Below are 21,377 nucleotides of genomic sequence, written 5' to 3'. Positions count from 1 at the left end.
AGACTAGCTGTCAACTTGTAGTTTCGGTTTGAGAATCTCCGAGAGCACAGCAGGGCTTCCCACACTACGTCATGAATAGCAACCCAGCCAGAGACTCTGTCTCAAAACAAACGATGGGAAACAATTAGCAACAGGAACAGGTAAGAGACCCACAGCCAACTAAAAGAGCTCCCCGTTACCAAAACTGTAGCAATCTGATTATCAAAATAAGCATGGATATTATTAGGGTATGAAAGGGTATGAATATAAAAGTTGAACAAATTTTTATGTGTTATTTGATTCTCAAAATACTCAATATTATTAATGTTTGATGTGTAAATGCATTTAAATAATAAAAAATAAGAAAAATAAATAAATAACATGGTTGATAATCTAATCAACAGTATAATGTGTTAGGTTATGAAATAAAGTATACAATAGCCAGGGGTTCACACTAATATATAAACAGGGAAATGGGTAGAGAAGAGACAATCTGCCGTATGAAAGAACTGTGTTCTTCAAAATTTGTCCCTAACTCCTTGATCCATAAGAGTAGGATGAACATACTGCTTTCTTCCAAAACTAAAAGTATAAAAAGAAGTTTAAAAATAACTAAAAGCAATCATTTTGTGATTTTTAAAAAAATGACAAACTCTTGAACCAGGCATCCAATGACACCTAATACCAGTGCTAACCACCAATCACAAATTACATCATATCCAGCACATCCCCTGAAGACTATATGACAAGAAAGGCTCCCTACTCTGGCCTGTATCCAAGACAATCCATATCTTTATTTGGCTGGTTGGTGGTTGTTGTTGTTTTATTGGGGGGAGGGAGTGTTTGGTTGGTTTGGGGTTTTTTTTGGCTCTTGGAAACATTCTAAAACAAACGAAATGAAAATGAAAACTATAGCCAGGCAGTGGTGGCACACGCCTTTAATCCCAGCACTTGGGAGGCAGAGGCAGGTGGATTTCTGAGTTCGAGGCCAGCTTGGTCTACAGAGTGAGTTCCAGGATAGCCAGGGCTATACAGAGAAACCCTATCTCAAAAAGAAAAAAAAAAAGAAAAAGAAAAAGAAAAAAAAAAGAAAACTACAAAGTACTGCGTGACGGCGGTATTTGAGGCGTAAACTTCAAGGAAAGTCAGTCTCCTTCTCCGCATTGTCGCCTGGCACCCCAAACTCAGAGGTAGCCCAGATATGTCCTCGTATTTGTGTGCTAGGGGCCCACCAAGATATCATTTCTTAACAGCTAAAAAAAAGAAAATTTGGACATTGCTCTCTGACCTTCACCAATGTTCCAACGTCCTAGTCAAACCCCCAGCTTGGAATGTTAAGCCATTCTAACTAATTGCCTCCAGCTTTGTGGGTAGGGCATTAAACCCTGGCTTGGAATGTTAAGCCATTCTAACTAATTGCCTCTAGCATTGTGGGTAGGGCATTAAAGCTTACAGAAAGAGAGACAGCATAGAGCATTCAACATTCTAGATTCAGCATTCTAGATGCAGCAGTCTACATTCAGCGTTTGGACTCGCTCACACTCGGACTAGAACCAGAACTTAGGTGGACTAGGACTTAGATCTGTGCAGTCCGTAGCCACCAGTCGAGATTCAAGAGATTGAGCATTTGAGATTCGAGCATTCAGCATTGAGCATTCGAGATTCAAGCCTCTACCCTCCTGGCTAGAGCACCCACAGCCTCCCAGGACTCCGGCTGGGCCCATGTGGCCCGAACATACTCGGAGCCCGGGGGGTGCTGCACCAGTCCAGAGGAGATGGCTGCTGTTTTAGACCTAGTGTGTTTTAGATGGCCTCAGATGTACCTGAGCTGCCAGATTTTTCATTTCTCTTTTACAATGATTGTAAAAGCCTCATGTCAATTTTTAAAGAAATACACTCAGACCTTACACCACTCGTGTCTAGTCTGTTTGTCAAAGCCGAATCCTGTACACACCTGGCCAGAACCCATCATCCCGAGGAACAAGGGACCCCGTAAGAAACCCCAGTCCGTGGCAAAGTACTGGTTTAATTATAAGGAAAACATTAAACAAACTCAGGTTGAGAGACTGTCTAGAAAAGCATCAGTATTCTATAAAACTGACAAGGTCAGCAATACGGAAGAGCGTCTGAGAGACTGTCAGAGCCAGGAGGAGCCTAAGGAGAGGCGATGTCAGAACTTAATAGGTATCCTAGATAAAGCCTGGAGTAGGGTAGGGAAGGTGGCGGAGGGTGGGGGGTGGGGAGTGGGGTGGAAGGGAGAGGTGGGTAAAAAGTAAAAAAAATCCAAATAAAGTATGACGCTCATTAAATACCAAAACTGCTTCCATAATTGAAATAAATGTGTCAAACTCTAATAGATCTTGAAAAGGGGTCAAATTTGGCACACTGTATAGAAAGCTTGTCAGGAGCAGTTGCTTATGGGCCGGGGCAGATCCATGATCCACGTTGTCTGTCACCTATAGCAACCTGAGTTCTCAGTCTTCTACTCAGATAAACCCAGGATCTTGACTTCACTGCAGAAAAGAATTTCAGCATAGCCACTATGAACAGGGCCGAGATTTATTTCAAAAAGGCTTTAACAAAGATTTAAGCATTGCTGTTAGGGAGAATGACCTGTGTTTGGGGAAAGGATAATACTTATCGAAGAAGTGTAGGTGTGGCTTTCTCAAAGCTAAGAGAGATTGCACTTAAGTGTCTCGGCAGCAACTGTATATATGATTTTGGTGGCCTTTAAGGTACAGCTTAAAGTGTTGCTAAGAACCGCCCACACACACAAGCAGGGCAGGGGTGGTGCTTGCCTTTAAAATCCCAGCACTGGGGTGACAGAGGCAGTCCTGGTCTAGTGAATTCCAGGACAGCTAGGGCTACACAGTGAAACTCTGTCTCAAAGTGCGCGCGCCTGCGCGCGCACACATACACACACACACCACACACACACATGCGCGCATACACACACACCGCACACACGCGCGCACGCACACATGCCCACATACACACGCACGCGCACACACACATGCACACCCTTCAGTAGAGTGCTGTGGATGAGACTGCCATCTGAGTCTGATCCGGTAAAACCATGGATCATAAGGTTGCACAAAAGCATACCCTAAGTGGAGCTTCTTGTCAGAGTCCTAGAAATCGCCCCAGGTTTACAAATCTGGGAAAGGAGAAAGGTCATCCTGGAAGAACACACACGCTTAGGCCTTACACATGACCCTTCACAGCCAAGTGTGTTAACTGTGCAGAAATTCTTAGCTCAGCTGGCAGGATATTTCACTCAGACCTGGGAGTAAGGGGTTTCTTTCCAATGTCCCCACAAGGCTGGCCTTCCGATGATCCTACCTCAAACTCTGGGTATTGACTTTGCAACTTTTCTGTAACCTGAACCTTCTCAAGTAATAAGTATACTGAAACATGGTGCTGCTAATGTCAAAGTTTGCAAAGCTGTTGGAATCTGATGCTGCGTGTTAGAAGATTCCTTTGGCTGTCCCTAGCCAAAAAGGACGATCTTAGCAATCTTCTCTCAGAGAAACAACCAGTAAGGGAGAGGAGAGACAGTGTTGAACAAACCTCTTGGCTCATACAGTACAGCAAAGGTGCATAAGGCTAATGAAATCTGAAGCCGGTCTGCTGGAGGATCCCTTCTTCCCCTCTATACTCAGGGGTGGGAGAGGGGCGGTGTGTAAGGGGATGAGTTAGGGAAGCTGGTCTTTACTTTCTAATCAAACTTTCAAATAAATTGAAATCCACCCACGTGGAGGACAAGCAAACTGACATATCAAATTAACCACACCAGAACTGCTGTTTGAACATACATTTTATAAGAATTTGGCAGGTGGGTCTGCACAAACTCAAGGGCTTATCTCTACAACTGTCAGTTTGAAATCTACAAGGTATGATTGTTTTAACTTGAAAACTTGCCCAGCAGCATTTACTGGCCCAAGAGTTAGAAATATCCTTAGGTAAGTCCTTTTTCTAGACAGGGGCCTCACCTTGCTGCCTGAGCCTCTGCTCTTCCTTGGTCTGCCTGGACCTCTCCAAGGGCATCTACCACATCTGTCTTTTCCATCCGTCTGCAGATATGGCCTTTATTACTCAGAGGCCCGATGGCCCCACCAAGGCTGACTGAAGAGTTTTCCTAGTTCCTCTTTCCTAGAGTCAGCAGTAGGAAAAATCTGTCCAAACTAGATTTACAGAGAAAACTCCCCCATGATCTTACGTCTCGTGGCCTGCCAGCTGGGGATGTAGGTCGATGGTATCAGCGTTAGTCTAATATGTGTGAGGCCCTGGGTTCAATGCACAATACCTTCCTAAAGAGAAAAAGCAGATGCTGTCATAAAACGGATAAAGATTGGGAACTCTCTACTACAGACATCTGGAAGGCAAATACTCCCTGCCCATTTCCCTAGCTCCCTATCATAGCGAGATGCAAGCCCCATCGCTGCCCAGTGCCCCGGGCTTTCACTAGGGGACTAGAGCAACACACCTCGCACCACGCAAGCGCCACGCCCAACCCAGCCCTGCCCACACCGGGGTTGCCCGAAACTAAGATGGCGCCTTAGGAACACGCAACCAGAGCTGGGCGGAGCCTAGGGGGCAGAGGGCGGAGTAATGCCCTGCCCCGCCTAGCCAGCGCGGCGAGGGGCTGTCCTCTCGAGAGCCCTGTTGGCCGAGCGGCGACGTCGGCACATCTGCTCTCCAGGCGTCATGAGGCCCCTGCTTCGGGGTCCGGCGGGAAACGATGAGGAGGAGAGCTCGGACAGCACCCCGCTCCTGCCGAGCGCCCGGCAGACGGAAGCGGGTGAGCCGCGGGACCACCGAGAGGTTGCTAGTAGCAGCGTTCCGGGCGGGCGGGTGGTTCCCGGCCGTGGGCGCCTGGAGGGAGTGGCTGCGAAGTCCGGGAACGGGTAGCAGGTGTAGCGCGGTGGGACGGGACCGAGCTGCCTGTGGCGCTGGCGGGGCTGAAGCAATTCGGGGTCGGAGGGGTATCCGATCCGAGTCAACGAGCAAAGGACCAAAGTGCCACTCGCTCTCCTCCAGCAGCCGCCAGGTTTCCGCTTATGCCGGTCTGCAGGCATGTGATCTGGTAGCGCTTTGTTCAGGGAGGAGAGACAAAAAAACAAAACAACAACAACAACAAAAATGAGTTAACAGCTGTTGAGTGTGCGGAGGACAGTTGCATAATCCCGCGAATATCTTGACTCCGTGCTGTAAGAGACCGAAATATTGCAGACATTTCCTTGTCTATCAGACACAATTTAAGTTAGGAAACAGGTTATTCTCAAGATAAGATATCTGTAGCTCTCTAAGATAATAGGCTGAGCCAAAGGTCTTGCAGGTGATACTTCAAAAAGCATCTTTCCTGCAGGGGGTGCGCATGTTGTTCAGTGGTATAGACCTTGCCTGACAAAGTTCTAGTCTCCGTACCCACCATCCCCCAAAACACAAGTATGAGTCTTCACTGGATTTCGCTACACTTTTGTCATGTAGCTAGTCCTGAAGCTACAGAAAAACTAAAGGACAAATCGGCTTGCACACATTCAAGGATACAGCTGTGAGTAAGGCTTGAACTAGGAATTTGCCTTTGTTGGCCAGGAGCAGTCTGTCTTCTCTGGGTATGTCTTGTGTTGACCTTACCGAAGAATTCTTCCGTAACTGTTTCCTACGTAGATAGGCATCCTTCCTACTTGTGTGGGTAACTACCCTGCTTTCTGACTTTATTCAGACTACTTCTGTTGGCTTTTTGGTGATTCGTTTTGGCTTTGTTTTATTTTTAGAATAATTTGTTGAGGAACTGGAGAGATGGGTCAGCAGTTAGAGCACTGACTGCTCTTCCAAGAGGACGAGGGTTCAGTTCCCAGCACCCACATAGAAGCTTACAACCATCTGTAACTCCAGCTCAGGAGATCTAACACCCTACTCGGGCACACATGTGGTACACAGACATACATACATACATTCATATACATAACAGATTTTTTAAATCTAAAGTAGAATGTTTTATTTTGAAAATTATAAGGCATCAGTGGGTCAAACCTAGGACTTGATTATTTGTTTGTTTGTTTATTTTTTTGTTCTTTTGAGACATGGTTTCTCTGTGTAACCCTGGCTGTCCTGGAACTCACTCTGTAGACCAGGCTGGCCTTGAACTCAGAAATCCACCTGCCTCTGCCTGCCAAGTGCTAGGATTAAAGGCGTGAGCCACCACCGCCTGGCACATTTCTTTTTTTTTTTTTTTTTTTGGTTGGTTGGTTGGTTTTCTTTGAGACAGGGTCTCACATAGCCCCAGCTGACCTCTATTATGTAGCTGAGGGTGACTTTATACCTCTGACCCTCCCGCCTCCACCTCCTAAATGCATGGTAAGCAAGCACTGTGTCCACTGATTTACCACACCTCCAGCCCCTTTTACTTTCCTCTTGGTTTAGAATCAAAGTTTGACACTTTGCCACTGCTCTAGATTCCTGATCCCTGTGCTTTGTCATCACATCTTTCTCGGCACCACCTCTGCCGCAGACACGCAGCACTTGAAGTTGCACACAAGGCCGATCCCTCCAGTTTGGTATAGGATCATGTACCTTCTCAGCAGTCCTGTCTGCTCCACTAGGAGCCTCGTGCCCCACTAAACTTAATTTCCCACAAATGAGAAATAACCACACTTCTTAACATACGAGCTCAACTTCCAGGATCCAGAGAAAGCAATGATAGCAATTCAGTTCCTGAAGTTACTGTGTGTCGAGAACTGTTCTGTGTAGTCTGCAGTTCATCTTCATCATTCTGTAACATGAGCTCAGTACAGTAAGCACTCGGTAGCATTAACTATTTGTTAGCACCAGCTGGGGCCAAGATCGTATGTTCTCCCTGTGCCTCCCTTCCGTCCCTGCTTCTGCACATCCTGCTTTTGCTCGGTTGGCTGTGTTCACGGCCACCCCCCTACACACACACACACACACACACACACCCAAAGCTACCTGGCGACTGCTCACACCCACCCCACCCCCACCGCAGCTACCTGGCAATTTCCGCTCCTTGAGGAAGCATCAATTAAATATTCCTCTTCCAAAAAAAGACCTTTTCTGGCTCATCTCCCAAGATTTGCGGGCCTCCTTTCTCCCTTACATAGGTACGTAGCACTTTATTTTATTAGAAAAACTTTCTCAGAGCCAGCCAATGATGGTGCCTGCCTTTCATCCCAGCACTTGGAAAGCAGAGGCAAGCGGATGGCTGAGTTCAGGACCAGCCTGGCCTAGAGAGTGAGTTCCAGGATGGACAAGGCTATACAGAGAAACCCTGTCTTGAACCCCTTCCCCCAAACAAACAAACAAACAGAAAGTGCTTTCTCAGGTATGGAGATAGGAGCTATGTGAATGCACCTGTGATTTCCCATAGTCTTTAGTCCCCACAGCTCGGTTGAGATGGATAGTTAAAGGGGACACTAGGGAAACCAGGAACATTAAACACGCAGGGCTGTCTCTTCGACGGAAGAGATGTATAACCTGTTTTCCACCCAGAAGGCCGGGATTGGATGTGGTTAATAGCCTGGGGACCTGTGCTGTCTGTAGGGCCAGACCACACCTGACTCCCCCAGACTTTTACCTACATCCCAGACTGTTCCCCTCCAGACCTCCAGTAGAATTCATCTTTATGGAAGAGGTCACATGTATATTTGTAATACCTTAAGCTTCGTCGTGCACGTGGGATTGAGTTAACGGTCATCAGGAAACTTTTTCCCAAAAGTGTACTGTACTTAAATGTACCTAAAACAAACTGTCCATCCGGGGTTTGAACCAACACCAGCTGCTGAACTGCGTGCGTTGAGCCAGATTTCCTTCTTGCCTTGCTTGTCTCAACACTCTGCGGGCCGTGTTGTTGGCAAAGAAACCCCACAAACAGTGCTCGACGTGAGGGGCTCAACCATCAGAGATGGTAAGAAAATTTTTCTTAAAATAGAAGCAAAAGGCAGGATCAGTCTTCTTGCCCAAGGAATTAGGATCTTAAGTGAGAGAGTGGAAAGAATCATGGGTTCTAATCAGTCCTCTGTGACAGAGAACTTTATACAATTATTGAAACATTTGCTGAGACCCAGAGGAGGGGACTGGAGAGATGGCTCATCGGTTAAGAGCACTGGGGGCTCTTCCAGAGGACCTGGGTTTATTTCCCAGCACCCATATGGCAGCTTACAACTGTCTGTAATTCCAGTTCCAGGGGCTCTGACACCCTCACAGAGATGTGTGTATGTGTGTAGGCAAACCAACAATTTTCACAGAAAAAGTAAAAATAAATTAGTAAATAGACCCAGAAGAAAAAATATTAAAAGCAAGAGCTTTACAACTCTGTACAAGTATGACTATAAAGTATAATCCTTGGTTTCCTAACCATGTTAAATATTGGTAGCACATAGGAACTAAAGGTAGGTAAGATTTCTGTCAATTATTTTGCCAGCTAGTGTACACTAATGTTGGACTGGCTCAGTAGGATTACTTAAGAATGAGAATGAGAAGCCGGGCGGTGGTGGCGCACGCCTTTAATCCCAGCATTTGGGAGGCAGGGGCAGGAGGATTTCTAAGTTCGAGGCCAGCCTGGTCTACAGAGTGAGTTCCAGGACAGCCAGAGCTATACAGAGAAACCCTGTCTCGAAAAACCAAAAAAAAGAGAATGAGAATGAGAAACAAAGAGATGGAGAAAAGACAATTTTCTGCTAAAACAGATCTTGGCAGGGCGGGTCTGATGGAGTCCCACAACCGCTCAGGCATCCCAGCTGGGAAGTCACCCATCTCTGTGCATTTGGGGCTCGTTCTCCGGAACCATCTGACTGGAACCCAAAGCCCTCGATCCACAGGCCCTTCCTGCTGCCTGGGTCTGGGAGCTTAGAGCTCCTTAGTACAATATCTAAGTTCCAAGGAAAGACGGACAGGGCTCCGCCACTGCCACATGAGCTAGGTCTAAGGCACCCCCAGTGTTTAGGGTGTTTGGAATTTTTTTTATTTTTCTCAATAGAGGGTCTCACTATGGAGCCCTGGCTATTCTGGAACTCACTCTGTAGACCAGGCTGGCATTGAACTCAGAGAGCTCCTCCTGCCTCTCCCCCTGAGTGCTAGGATTTAAGGTGTGCACTGATTATGGCACCACCTGCTTCCAGATTGCTTTTCTAAAGGACAAGGAGTGTGTGTTTTATATACAAATTCCACATGCTCCACAAAAAAGGATTGTTACCCACCCCTGATTGTACAGCTCAGTGGTCTAACCTCGCTAATCAGCCAGCTTTTAGTAGGCGTTTCTCAGCCATTGAATATTTTCACTGACCTAGTATATATTTGCACATGCACCGCGAATGGAAACCAGCCTAACTCAAAAAGAAATGTTGCAGGAGGATTGTGACTGTAGAGAGCGTGTAAAGGAAAGATGGAAATATTTGGAATGAGACTCCGGGATGGAGTCTAGTTCATAGAAAGTGGGAGCAGATGAGACAAGAGTAGCTCAGGGACAGAAACAGAAGAGACAGAAATGGAAAAAGGTTTCATGCACTCCTTCAGCTGAGTTCCCTTGCTTTGAAAACAAAAGATAAATTAAAAAAAAAAAGAAAAGAAAAGAAAATCCTATTGAAACACGACAGTGATACTGAACTGCTGGCACCTCAGTCTCTAGAGAAAACAAGCAGGAAAGAGCCTGCCTGCTAGGGAAGCCAGGCACAGCCATGACAGCTGCTGATAGCAGGGTTTTCTTTTGTTCTCTGTGTAGCCCTGGCTGTCCTGGAACTCCCTCTGTAGACCAGGCTGGCTTTGAACTCAGAGAGTTGCTTGCCTCCCCATGCCTCCCAAGTGCTGGGACTAGAAGCTTGCACCACCACGTACAGCTCAAAATGAGCAACACATTGTGGTATGGTTTTTGTTTAGTTGTTTGGGTTTTTTGGTTTAAGATTTATTTATTCTCATGTGCATTGGTGTTTTGCCTGTATCCCCTGGAACGTATGCCGGATTACCGAGAACTGGACAGACAGCTGTAAGCTGCGGTGTGGGTGCTGGGACCCAGGTCCTCTGGAAGAGCAGCTAATGAATGCTCTTAATGACTGAGTCATCTCTCCAGCCCTTGGGTATGTAGCCATGGCTGTCCTCAAACTCAGATTCTCCCGTCTCTTGTCTCTCAAGTGCTGGGATTAAAGGCGTGTACTACCTCTGCCCAGCTTTTTGTACATTACAGATTTTTTTAAATAACTATGTAAACAGGCTTGGGGTGGATTTAAAAAGGAAAATAATAAATTGAAATAAAATTTAAAAAAAAAATCCTGTCTAATACAGTGGTTAAGAAATGCAAACATAATTGCATGTTTATCAACCTCCACGGAGGCCAGAAGGGATTAAACCAAAAGTACAATGAATAGAAGTTAGATTATTTTGAAGTTTTCACCTAAAATTATTTTTGGTACAGCCTGAGAATTCCATTTCATCAGACTGTCTATAAAATGTAATAAAAACTAAAAGTCTTTAAAAACTAAAGCCTTCCATCAAGTTCTTCCTCCATGAATCTGTTGTGCTTGGGCCTCATTCACAGCTTTGCTTCATTCACAGCATCACTTGTACCGCTGTGTACTCTCTTCCCATAGGAAAACCCACTTGCTTTCTTCTTCAGACTTTCCTGTGATGAGTTCCCAGGTGCTTCGGAAAACCCTGTTACCTCGCAGGAGAGTCTTAAGCTCAAAATTAAAATTGACTTACATTTTAAAGATCCTCATTAGCTGGAACATTTGTGATACATGCCTCTGATCCCAGCACTCAGTCGGATCTCTGAATTTGAAGCCAGTCTGGTTTGCTGGCTTCAAATTCAGAGTGAGTTCCAGGATAGCTAGGGCTACACAGAGAAACCCTGCCTCAATGAATGAATAGATTCCAAATCTTAAGTTTAGCTTTAAATCTTTAAAACTTAATGTCCATTATTAATTAAGTGGATTTTATTTGTCTTTTAGTTTTATGTTTGTCCTTGGTCTGATAAGTGGTCAGACAGACCCTGGCAAGGTAGTATGTTAGTGGAGGCTCACAAGAGCCTATCCTCTACTGAAGCCATTGTTATGCACGATATTTCAAGTTTTTGCTACATAATTAGTGGTGAGTGTATGTCAGCTTAACGTTTGATACAGCTGTCTGTGTCTAAGACCTTCTCTGCTGTCAGGTGTATAGAGAACTGTGTGGAATGTACTGTGGGTGTACACGGTACACTACAGGCACGCATAGGACTTCTCATATTGTCCTATGGTCTCTGGGATGCTGTCCTGTTCATATGCATCGAAGTGGGAACCATCTGGGACTTCATCCATTTTCTGGAAAGACATAAATATAACCTGTGAACTCGTTAGTTACAGAATGCAGCCCCTTTGAGGCATGGGTTTGGTTTTGTCTTGTTTTATTTTATTTTGTTTTGTTTTGTTTTGAGACAGGGTTTCTCTGTGTTGCCTTGGCTGACCTGGAAATAACTCTGTAGACCAGGCTGGCCTCAAACTCCCAGAGATCCGCCTACCTCTGCCTCCCGAGTGATAGGATTAAAGGTGTGTGCTGCCACCACCCAGCATCAAATAACTATACATTTTCTTTCTAGGACTCATTACAACTAAGAAATGATAATGGTCATACTTACAGTAGCAAACATTTTAAAGAGTTTTACAGTTTCTGTAATATTAATCATGTTACTAAAACCCTTACAGTCCACAGGGTTAAGCTGTTGTGGAATGACTCCATTAAGTTCTTAATTGGCAAAAATTAAAAATAAAAGGGGGTTACACCCACCCAATTCCCATATACTGAGCCACGTTTAACTATGCTGCCTTGGCTTTAAAGGACAATGCTCGTTCTACTGCTCAAAAATATTTTGCCCTAAAAAAAGACATGCATGGGACCTTCTCTGCTGTCAGGTGTGTAGAGAACTGTGCTGGAATGTACTGTGTGTGTGTGTGTGTGTGTGTGTGTGTGTGTGTGTGTGTGTGTGTGTGAAGTTCTAGGAATTAGTCAGTAGTGAGGGCCCAGTGTTCTTCTAACATCGGGTCCAGGTTATGTTTATGTCTTTCCAAAAAATGAACGAAGTCCTAAATGGCTCCCACTCTGTGCATATGAACATGACAGCATCCCTGAGACCATAGGACAAATGAATCATCTAGAGATAGGTGACAAACCCTTCAAGAGGAAGAGTAAGCCAAAAGCTTGGGAACCCATCAAGCCCAGCCTGGGGAAGCAGCAAGGATCCAGTACAACTGGCTCAAAAATGTCACTGCTGCCCACCAGTTCTCCCTTGCTAATGCAGAATCCAAATGCCTTTTTATCAGAGGATAAAAGACATGCCCGTATTAGGAGATAGTGTGATGTTACAGCCATACTAAAAACTGGTTTTAGGCTTTCTTATTGCCAGTCCCAGGAATAGTTACTGATACACAAAGAGAGGTCTCAAAGACGGCCTGTGTGATTAGCAAAACTACTAATATTACACCCAAGATCCTAGCAAAAATGAATCGAGATGGGTGGTTTGAGAACCGCAGTTTTACAAAATAGAGCTACTACAAATGATCTGTTGCTCAGACAGGATCTTGGTTATCAACAGTTCCCTGGTATGTGTTGCTTTAATGTGTCAGATTTTTCTCATAGTACTGATGGTCAAAATAGTGACTTACATAAAGAGAAACATGGGCAAAATCTCTCAAGTGACTTGAATGGTCAGCATGCTTAAGGAGGCTTTCCCATGTGGTTCTCTGCTCACTAGTCTTGAAGTTCTCTTATGCTTGCCTATATTTATTAGACTAGCCACAGAGCCAATATATTTAGCCACAGCCCCTATTACAGCCACTCTTTTTTCTTTTTAAAAAAATGGAAATGGGGAGATAGAGAGTGCGAGGTCCTTAGCTCACAGATAAGCACGAGGGAAACCAGGAATGTTAAACACGCACAGGGTTGTCTCTTCTACGGAGGGGATGTATACCTGTTTTCCACCCAGAAGGCTGGGAATGGATGTGGTTAATAGCCTGGTGACCTTGTGCTGTCTGTAGGGCCAGGCCATGCCTGACTCCCCAGACTTCTCTTCATTCCAGACTCTTCCTCTCCAGACCTTTATGTTGGTCATTGTTTCTCTGTCAATAGAACCTGTGCTTTTGGGAGATGTCACATGTACTTTACAATCGGAGAACGCCCGTACACACACACAAAGTGCTCCCATTTTAGAACTGAAAACCTTGAGGATGAAAAGGTTGTTATCTTCCTTTATTTCACCTACATAACTCTAAACACATGTGGCCAGAGCTAAGAGTCTGGTCCTCCTATGCTGCTCTCTTGCTCTCTCTCTATCTCTCTCTATCTCTCTCTCTCTTTTTGATTTTTCGAGACAGGGTTTCTCTGTGTACCCCCGGCTGTCCTGGAACTCACTCTGTAGACCAGGCTGGCCTCGAACTCAGAAATCCGCCTGCCTCTACCTCCCAAGTGCTGGGATTAAAGGCGTGTGCCACCACTGCCCGGCCCTTCTTCACTGTTCTCCTTTGTTCGGTGTCACACCCGCTCCACATTCCTGTGTATATAAAGCACATTTTAGAGGCTGGTGTTTGTTTTGATGAGTGCTTTGTTGGTCATGCAAACTTGATCTTGCTTTTGAACTCAATGTGGTGTGGGTATCCAGTGGACCGGCTCTCTCTGCCATGCAAGTTTGCTTGTTTTACCTTGGATCTCTTTCAAAGAGTATTCCAATTAATTCATAGGCACATTTTCTTTGCTTCCTAAAAATATCTCTGACTAAATGGATTTACAGTCACAACCATTTTCATAAACTGGTTTCAATTTATATTTAGTACAGCTCTTAAGACTTTGTGGTCTTGTGCTTAGTTTTCTGACTATTGACAGTACCTTAGAAAGGTAAGTCGGCTCACCTACATTTTTTTTAAGGGTTGTCATTAATATTTTGAAACACTTTGCTCACCTTTACATTTTTTTAATTATTTGTTTTTATGTGTGAAAGTTTTGCCAGCGTATATGTCTGTTCTCTGCGTGCATACAGTGACTATGGATTGGAGAACAAGGCAGTGAGTTCCCCAGAACTGGAGTTTTAGACTGTTATGAGCCGGGATATGTGGGTGCTGCTCAACTAACCCCATCCAGCTCTAGACTGTTAAGGGATGGCTCTTAACCCCTGAGCCATCCCCCTAACCCCATGCTCACCTTTTAAAAACCATTTATCTATTTAGTTTTGGGGATGGGAGTCAGAGTTGGTTCCCCTCATGATGTTGCCATCAGTGAGCTGACCAGCAAGCACCTTACCACTGAGCCGTCTTGCCCATGCTTTCTCCACCTTCTGTCCTCAATCTCCAGGCCCACATTTCTCTCACTCACATGACAAAGGGCTTGTAAAGCTATAGCAACCAGGGCGTGAGGAGAAATGAACAACGTGCAATAAAAGAGAGGAACTATAAAAAAATATTTTGATGGAAAAATATGATAAAGTAGCCAGGCAGCAATGTCCGCACCGTTTAATTTCAGCACTCTAGAGGCAGAGGCAGCTGGATCTCTAAGTTCAAGGCCAGCCTGGTCTACCAAGTGAGTTCCAGGACAGCTAGGGCTACACAGAGAAACCCTGTCTTGAAAAAAACAAACAAATGAACAAACTTTTTTTTTTAAATGTCCTCTCATGATTTAGAGATCATAATTGAAAGTTTCTTTTCATTTTATTTCAGCTCCAGTATGCTGCTCTGCTCGGTACAACTTAGCGGTTTTGGCGTTCTGTGGTTTCTTCGTTCTCTATGCATTACGAGTGAACCTGAGTGTTGCATTAGTGGACATGGTAGATTCAAATACAACTCTGACTGATAATAGAACTTCTAAGGAGTGTGCGGAACATTCTGCCCCCATAAAAGTACACCACAATCACACAGTAAGTGCTATTTTTAAACTAAAATTGGATATACTTAAAAACTGAAATACTTAAAAATAATGAAAAATATCTGCCTTTATTAAAAAGAGACCAAAATATTGGAGTTTTTGGGTTGGTTTTGTATTCTCCCCGGGTCAGGATCTTTTTCTGTCTTCTTGGGAGTTAGTTGAACAATTAACTTAATTATAGCTGGTGATTCCACATCTATTGATCTGTTTGGAAAGTAATCTTTCAAGTTCCTGAAGAGAACTTAAAGACATTTCATTGGTACATCACAAGATTCAGTTGTTTTAGATTATTTTTGTTTTTTGGTCTCTCTTACTGTCTTGGAACTCACTCTGAAGACCAGGCCGGGCATGAACTTAGAGGCCTGTCTGCCTCTGCCTCCCAAGTGATGGGATTAAGGATATATGACACCACTATCCAGCTGTTTTAAACCCATTTTATTTATTTATGTATTTTATGTATGAATGCTCTGTCTGCATGTATACCTGCTTGCCAGACGAGGACATCAGATCTCATGATAGATGGTTGTGAGCTGCCATGTGGTTGTTGGGAACTGAACTCAGGACTTCTGGGAGAGCAGCCAGTAGTTCTTAACTGCTGAGCCATCTCTTAGTAAGTGGTTTCTCCAGGGCATTATTTAGTAAGTTGTTGTTGTTGTTGTTGTTGTTGGAGACACAGTCTCTGTCTACACAGTCTTGGCTATCCCAGGTCTCACTATGTAGACCAGACATATCACAAAGCAACATCTGTCCCTGCCTCCCGAGTGCTTGCCTTAAAGGCATGTGCCACCACAGCCCAGCCCGAGCCTGTGGCTCTTTTTTGACAGCTAAGTCGAGGTTGTTCCAGGGCCTCCACAGTCCCTCCACAGTCCCTCCTCTCGAGTAGCATCATAGACTGGCACATTTGTTGACGTTTATGGCTTTCAGTTCTTTATCCACTCACTTCTGTGTGGTAGCGACTCATCTACCTTCTAGAAAGCTTGTCTCAGGTCTTTGGGATGAAGTACCAGAACCAAAAACAACTTAGGGAGGAAAGAATGTGTTTCATCTTGCAGCTTACAGTACCTCCTGAAGGGAAGTCAGTACAGGAAGCTGGAGGCAGGAACTGAAGCGGAGACCATGGAGGAACACTGCGTGCTGGAATCTGTCCCATAACTTGCTCAGCTTGCTTTTTATAAGCACAGTAGCCTAGGCCCTCCCACATCAAAAAAAAAAAAAAAAAAATGCCATGCAGACTGGCCTATGAGCCCATCTGATGGTGGTGTTTTCTTCATTGAGGTTCCCTCTTCCCAGACGACCCTAACCTATGACAAGTTGGGGGGGGGGAACCAGCATAGCTTGCATGCTTTGCAGACCAAATCAACAGTTTAAAGTCAATGGATTGTTTTTCTTTCTACTTTTATTTTTTAAAACAGGGTAAAAAGTACCAGTGGGATGCAGAGACTCAAGGGTGGATTCTTGGCTCCTTTTTTTACGGCTACATCATCACACAGATCCCTGGGGGGTACATTGCCAGCAGAGTCGGAGGGAAGCTGCTGCTGGGCTTCGGCGTCCTGGGCACCGCCGTCTTCACCCTCTTCACACCGCTGGCCGCAGACTTAGGAGTGCTGAGTCTTGTCGTGCTCAGAGCACTGGAAGGACTAGGAGAGGTAAAACTTTTGGTTCTTGTTCTACTTCTCTCTCTCTCTTTTATTTATTTATTTATTTTTTTAGATTTATTTATGTATATAATGTGTATGAGTACAGTGTAGCTGCCTTCAGACATACTAGAAGAGGGCACCAAATCCCATTACAGGTGGTTGTGAGCCACCGTGTAATTGGTGGGAACTGAACTCAGAACCTTGGGAAGAGCAGCCAGTGTTTTTAACCGCTGAGCCATCTTTCCAGCCCTTACTTCTTTTTTTTTTTTTCCGAGACAGGGTTTCTTTGTTTAGCCCTGGCTGTCCTGGAACTCATTCTGTAGACCAGGCTGGCCTCGAACTCAGAAATGCACCTGCCTCTGCCTCCCAAGTGCTGGGATTAAAGGCGTGTGCCACGACTGCCCGGCTACTTCTTATTCTTTATCTCCCCTTCCCTCCTGTTCTAAGTGTACTTTTAAAGATTTATTTTTATTTTTTATGCATGTGTTTTGTCTCCATGTACGTTGTGTAGCCAGAAGAGGGCGTCAGGTCTCCCTGTTACAGTGGTAGTGAGCCAGCAAGTGGGTGTTGGAAAGCAAACCTAACCCTACATTCTCTGCAACAGCCGCCAGCGCCCTTAACCACTGCGCCATCTCACCAGCCCAGAAAACATTTCCTAAGGGAGACAGTACCTCGTGCTTCAGAAGACAGGGAAATAAGCCTCTGCCACGGTGGCTAAAATGGCCCGTACTTTACACACTTTATATACTTCTGGCTTGTGAGCCGCCATATGGATGCTGGAACTGAGCCCAAGGCCTAGAAGAATGGCCAGTGCTCTTAATCTCCTAAGCCATCTCTCCAGCCCTGTGTTGGCACATTTTGCAAAACATGTTAAATTGCCATATTTTACCAAGTTTGTTGTCATGTATGGAACTTCCTCTCTATCATTAGTTCATATATTTCTGGTTTTCTAACTCAGAGACAATTTGTGATTTTATCTAAGTATACTAATTTACTTCTAGAATTCTTGTTTTGTTTTGTTTAATGTTGATGGAAATAAGTCTATGAGAACCAACTCACAGAGTTCCGAGTTCTTTCACTTTTTAATTATTTATTTACTTTTATTTTATGGACACTGGTGATTTGACTGCATATATACCTATGTGAGGGTGTCAGATGCCCTAAAACAGGAGTTGCAGACAGTCATGAGCTGCCATGTGGTTGCTGAGAATTGAACCCAGGTCCTCTGGAAGAGCAGCCAGTTCTCTTAACCACTGAGCCATCTCTACAGCCCCTAGAAGTTTTCTAAACTTTCATGCCGTGAGAAATATCACTATTTCTTTTTGTGCCCTTTCATCATTTTTTTTCTTATTTGATTTTGCTTCTGTGCTGGGAATCGAACCCATGGCCCTGTACACACTGCAGATGTTCTCTAAGACTGAACCCACAGCCCATTTAGAAATCTGTCCATTTTTAACTTTCTTTTCCTCTCGGTGCCTCTTCTGTATCTCTCCATCATAAATGAATGGGTGATGGTCTTAATGAATGGTCTCCAGGCTAGAGAGAAGCTCAGTGATTAAGAGCCTTTAATTCAAGCACAGGTGAGCCACTGGGTCCAGCCCAGCTCATGGAAGCTGTGGTAGGAAGCATCCTACAGTAGTGGGCTGGAAATAACACTGACATGAAGACATCGGCTTTTGACCAGCAATTCTACTGTCACAGAAAATCGTGAGGTGGACTCTAACAGCTCTGCCTCAGTTTCTTCATTTTAATGATTGAGACTTACATACCTGTGCACCCTCAATCATAGGAATCATACACAGTTTATATGTGGTGAAATTTGCTGGAGGGGTTGAGAGATTCCCAGGCTCCTTCTTTATTTTATTTTAGTTTTTATTTTATTTTATTTTATGAGACAGGATCTCCCTATGTAGCCCTGGCTGTCCAGGAACTCACTCGTCCTACCAGGCTGGACTCGAACTCAAGAGATCGACCTGCCTCTTCCTCCCAAGTGCTGGGATTAAAGGCATGCACCACCACCTCCCAGCAAAGTTTTGTTAGTAGTTTGCATATTCTTATTCCATCCATATTCAAATAGTAGTCCTCACAGAAGTCTATTAAATAATTCCTTCCTGATTATATAATAAATACTATGGGCCCCTCTGTTTCCAGGTTTTCTTTTTCTTCTTACCTAAATAAAATATATTGATTTGTTGACATTGATCAAGTTATTGTATCTCTTTGCTGAGCTATTCTCATGGTGTAGTTCTTGTCTGTAGATGTTTAACAACACAACACACACACACAATTAAGATCTGTTGTTCCTACTGCTGTCACAGAGGGCCACTGCATTTTTTAAGAGAGTTTAAATTTTATTTATCCTTAGAGTCTCTCATCTTTCACCATGTTTTCTTTTTCTGTGCATACCACACACCTTGTCCACAAAGCTAGGCTAGGTCAGCAACCTTTACCTTTTCTGTCTGATTTTGAAGCTGCCTTGTATTTCATCAGAAATATCCACCCCCAGGGTGTAACGTTTCCAGCTATGCATGCCATGTGGTCTTCCTGGGCTCCCCCTCTCGAAAGAAGCAAGCTTCTTACCATTTCCTATGCAGGTAAGATAAAGAGCCTTAACAAAACTGTTGTATAGTTCAATACACATGTACCAGCCTTGGGAAGCGTGCCTGCATGCCGGAGTCACATACATGCAATGCAGATGGTGTGGATGCCTCTTCCTGGGAGAAATAACCTTCTAAGGGGACACCTTTACCATCACTTTTCCTCTTTGGCTCTGAAACAGAATAATGTGCAGTGATTGGTGAATGCTGTTTTCTGTTCCTGCTGTCATTTATCTCAAAATATGCTGTCTTTTCAAATGTCACCATTTACAAAATAGTTCAGTAGCTGGGAAAATTTATTGGTTTTGTTCTTTTTGTGATTTGTCGTTGGTTGGCTGGTTGGTTGGTTTTGTTGTTGTTGCGTGGTTCTTGTAGAACTTGCTATGCAGACGAAGCTACACTTGATCTCAGAGAAATCCGCCTGATTCTGCTTCCCGAGTCCTGGGATGAAAGGCATGTACCTCCGTGCCCAGTAGAATTTATTTTATTTTTAATTTTGGGTGTGGGGGTGGGAGTGTGGGGGTGGGTGTGAGCTGCCTGATATGGACACTAGGAGTTGAATTCAACAGTATGTGATCTTAATTGTGTGTGTGTGTGTGTGTGTGTGTGTGTGTGTGTGTGTGTGTGTGTTGTGTATGGCTGAGTGTGTGTGCTGTCACATGCATGGAGACACCCCTAGAGGACAGAAGAGGGTGTGTGATCTCCTAAGACTGGAGAGTACAGATGGATGTGAGCCACCTGACGTGGAGGTGGAAGGGACTGGGACTCTGCTCAGGACACCAGAGATCAAGTTCTCAGCACAAAGGAGATTTATTTGCCCCAGAGGGCAGGGGATAAGAGACAATGACAGGAGATAGAGGATGAGAGACAAAGGGAGATGGGGAAGGGATGGTTGGCCTAAAGAACAAAGGACTGCTGCTAGACAGAGAGGAGGCAGATGTGGCACATTAGGCAAATGGCAGTTTATAAAGGTAAAGGAGGAACCCCGAGTTAGAGTGAGGTATTTGGTTTTGGTTGGACAGGTTAAAGTGGCCAAAGGGAGCTTTTGACAGCTGGACTTCAGAAGTTTGATAGCTGGAATTTGGCAGTCATGCCAGGAGGAGAAATTGGCCAAAGAAGGGAATTTAATCTAACAGTGTTTAGCAAGACAGAGGGAATGGGGGAAGGGCAAGCTCTGCCGTAGCCATGTTTGCCATGCTCAGGGGCTGGGGAGCAAATCCAGATCTTTTGTTGTTGTTGTTTTGTTTGTTTTGTTTGTTTGTTTGTTTTTGTTGTTGTTGTTGTTGTTTTTGAAACAGGGATAGCCCTGGCTGTCCTGGAACTCACTCTGTAGACCAGGCTGGCCTCGAACTCAGAAATCCGCCTGCCTCTGCCTCCCAAGTGCTGGGATTAAAGACGTGTACCAATCCCACCAGGTATAGTGGTTAAGAAAGATTTGTCTGCAATGATTTTTTTAAGCCAGAGTCAGAAGGGTAAAAACAAACTAGCCATGGACTGGGGTGTACCTTCACTGGCCATTTGCCAGGCATGAGGCCCTGGGTTCGATCCCAGGCACAGCACAAACCAGGCATCAGTAGTACACGTCTGTAAGCCCAGTCCTTAGGAGGCCAAGGCAAGAGGATCTGTAGTTGACTCAGCAGCAGCTACATGGTGAGTTTGAGGGCAAAGGTTACAGGTTCTTTTTTTATGATTTCTTTTTATGTATGTGAGTACACTGTAGCTGTCTTCAGACACACCAGAAGAGGGCATCAGTTCCCATTACAGATGGTTGTGAGCCACCATGTGGTTGCTGGGAATTGAACTCAGAACTTCTGGAAGAGTCAGTGCTCTTAACCTCTGAGCCATCTCTCCAGCCCAGGTTACAGGTTCTTAACCAAGTGAGAGACATTCAGTTTATAATCTAAAGGCCTCTCTTTTCTGGCAGTGATGAGACTGACACGAGAAGTCCGATGGTAAACTCATGGCTAGGTTCAGCGCCCTGTGCTGCCGCTCCCAGGTTCAGTTACTGGTGCTCTTGACTGCCCTGCCCCATCTTGGCCCCGGCACACAACGCCTTCCATACTTCTCAGGCTTTATCTCTGTCCCTTCCTCTTACCCCAGTAAAGTTCCCAGACCCATTGTCTGCTTTCCTGTTTGCAACCCTTGGTCCATCCTATCACGGCTTCCTGCTCGTGTGTGTTGTTTGGCTTTGATTTTGGATTTGTTTTTTGTTATTGTTTTTCTGGTTGGTTGGTTGGGTGGTGGTGGTGGTGGTGGTGATGATGGTGGTGGT

The 21,377-nt window shown here is 44.8% G+C and overlaps 1 protein-coding gene and 1 long non-coding RNA gene across 3 annotated transcripts in view; one reads left to right on the top strand and one right to left on the bottom strand.

The window, feature by feature from the left end:
* Positions 1–6: 6 nt before the first annotated feature.
* LOC116073900 lies at positions 7–4,875 on the bottom strand. 2 transcript variants are annotated; one of them, XR_004111962.1, is made up of 3 exons: positions 4,199–4,875; positions 3,972–4,052; positions 7–96 (listed from the first exon to the last, which is right to left on the bottom strand). It is a non-coding gene; the product is annotated as an uncharacterized LOC116073900 (long non-coding RNA). The 2 variants fall into 2 exon arrangements; XR_004111961.1 differs by having other exon boundaries at positions 3,972–4,289; positions 4,466–4,875.
* Positions 4,593–21,377, top strand: part of Slc17a5 (solute carrier family 17 member 5) — a 41,323-nt gene continuing 24,538 nt past the window's right edge. Inside the window, exons 1-4 of the mRNA XM_031346186.1 lie at positions 4,593–4,780; positions 14,667–14,863; positions 16,284–16,517; positions 19,015–19,102. Of these exons, the coding sequence (XP_031202046.1) occupies positions 4,687–4,780; positions 14,667–14,863; positions 16,284–16,517; positions 19,015–19,102 (613 nt within the window). The 5' untranslated portion in view covers positions 4,593–4,686. The remainder of the gene's footprint in view (positions 4,781–14,666; positions 14,864–16,283; positions 16,518–19,014; positions 19,103–21,377) is intronic.

This window comes from Mastomys coucha, unplaced genomic scaffold, assembly GCF_008632895.1.
Source record: "Mastomys coucha isolate ucsf_1 unplaced genomic scaffold, UCSF_Mcou_1 pScaffold23, whole genome shotgun sequence".
Lineage (NCBI taxonomy): Eukaryota > Metazoa > Chordata > Mammalia > Rodentia > Muridae > Mastomys > Mastomys coucha.
The sequence above is the reverse complement of the archived record's forward strand: the minus strand, read 5'-3'. Positions and strand labels throughout refer to the sequence as shown.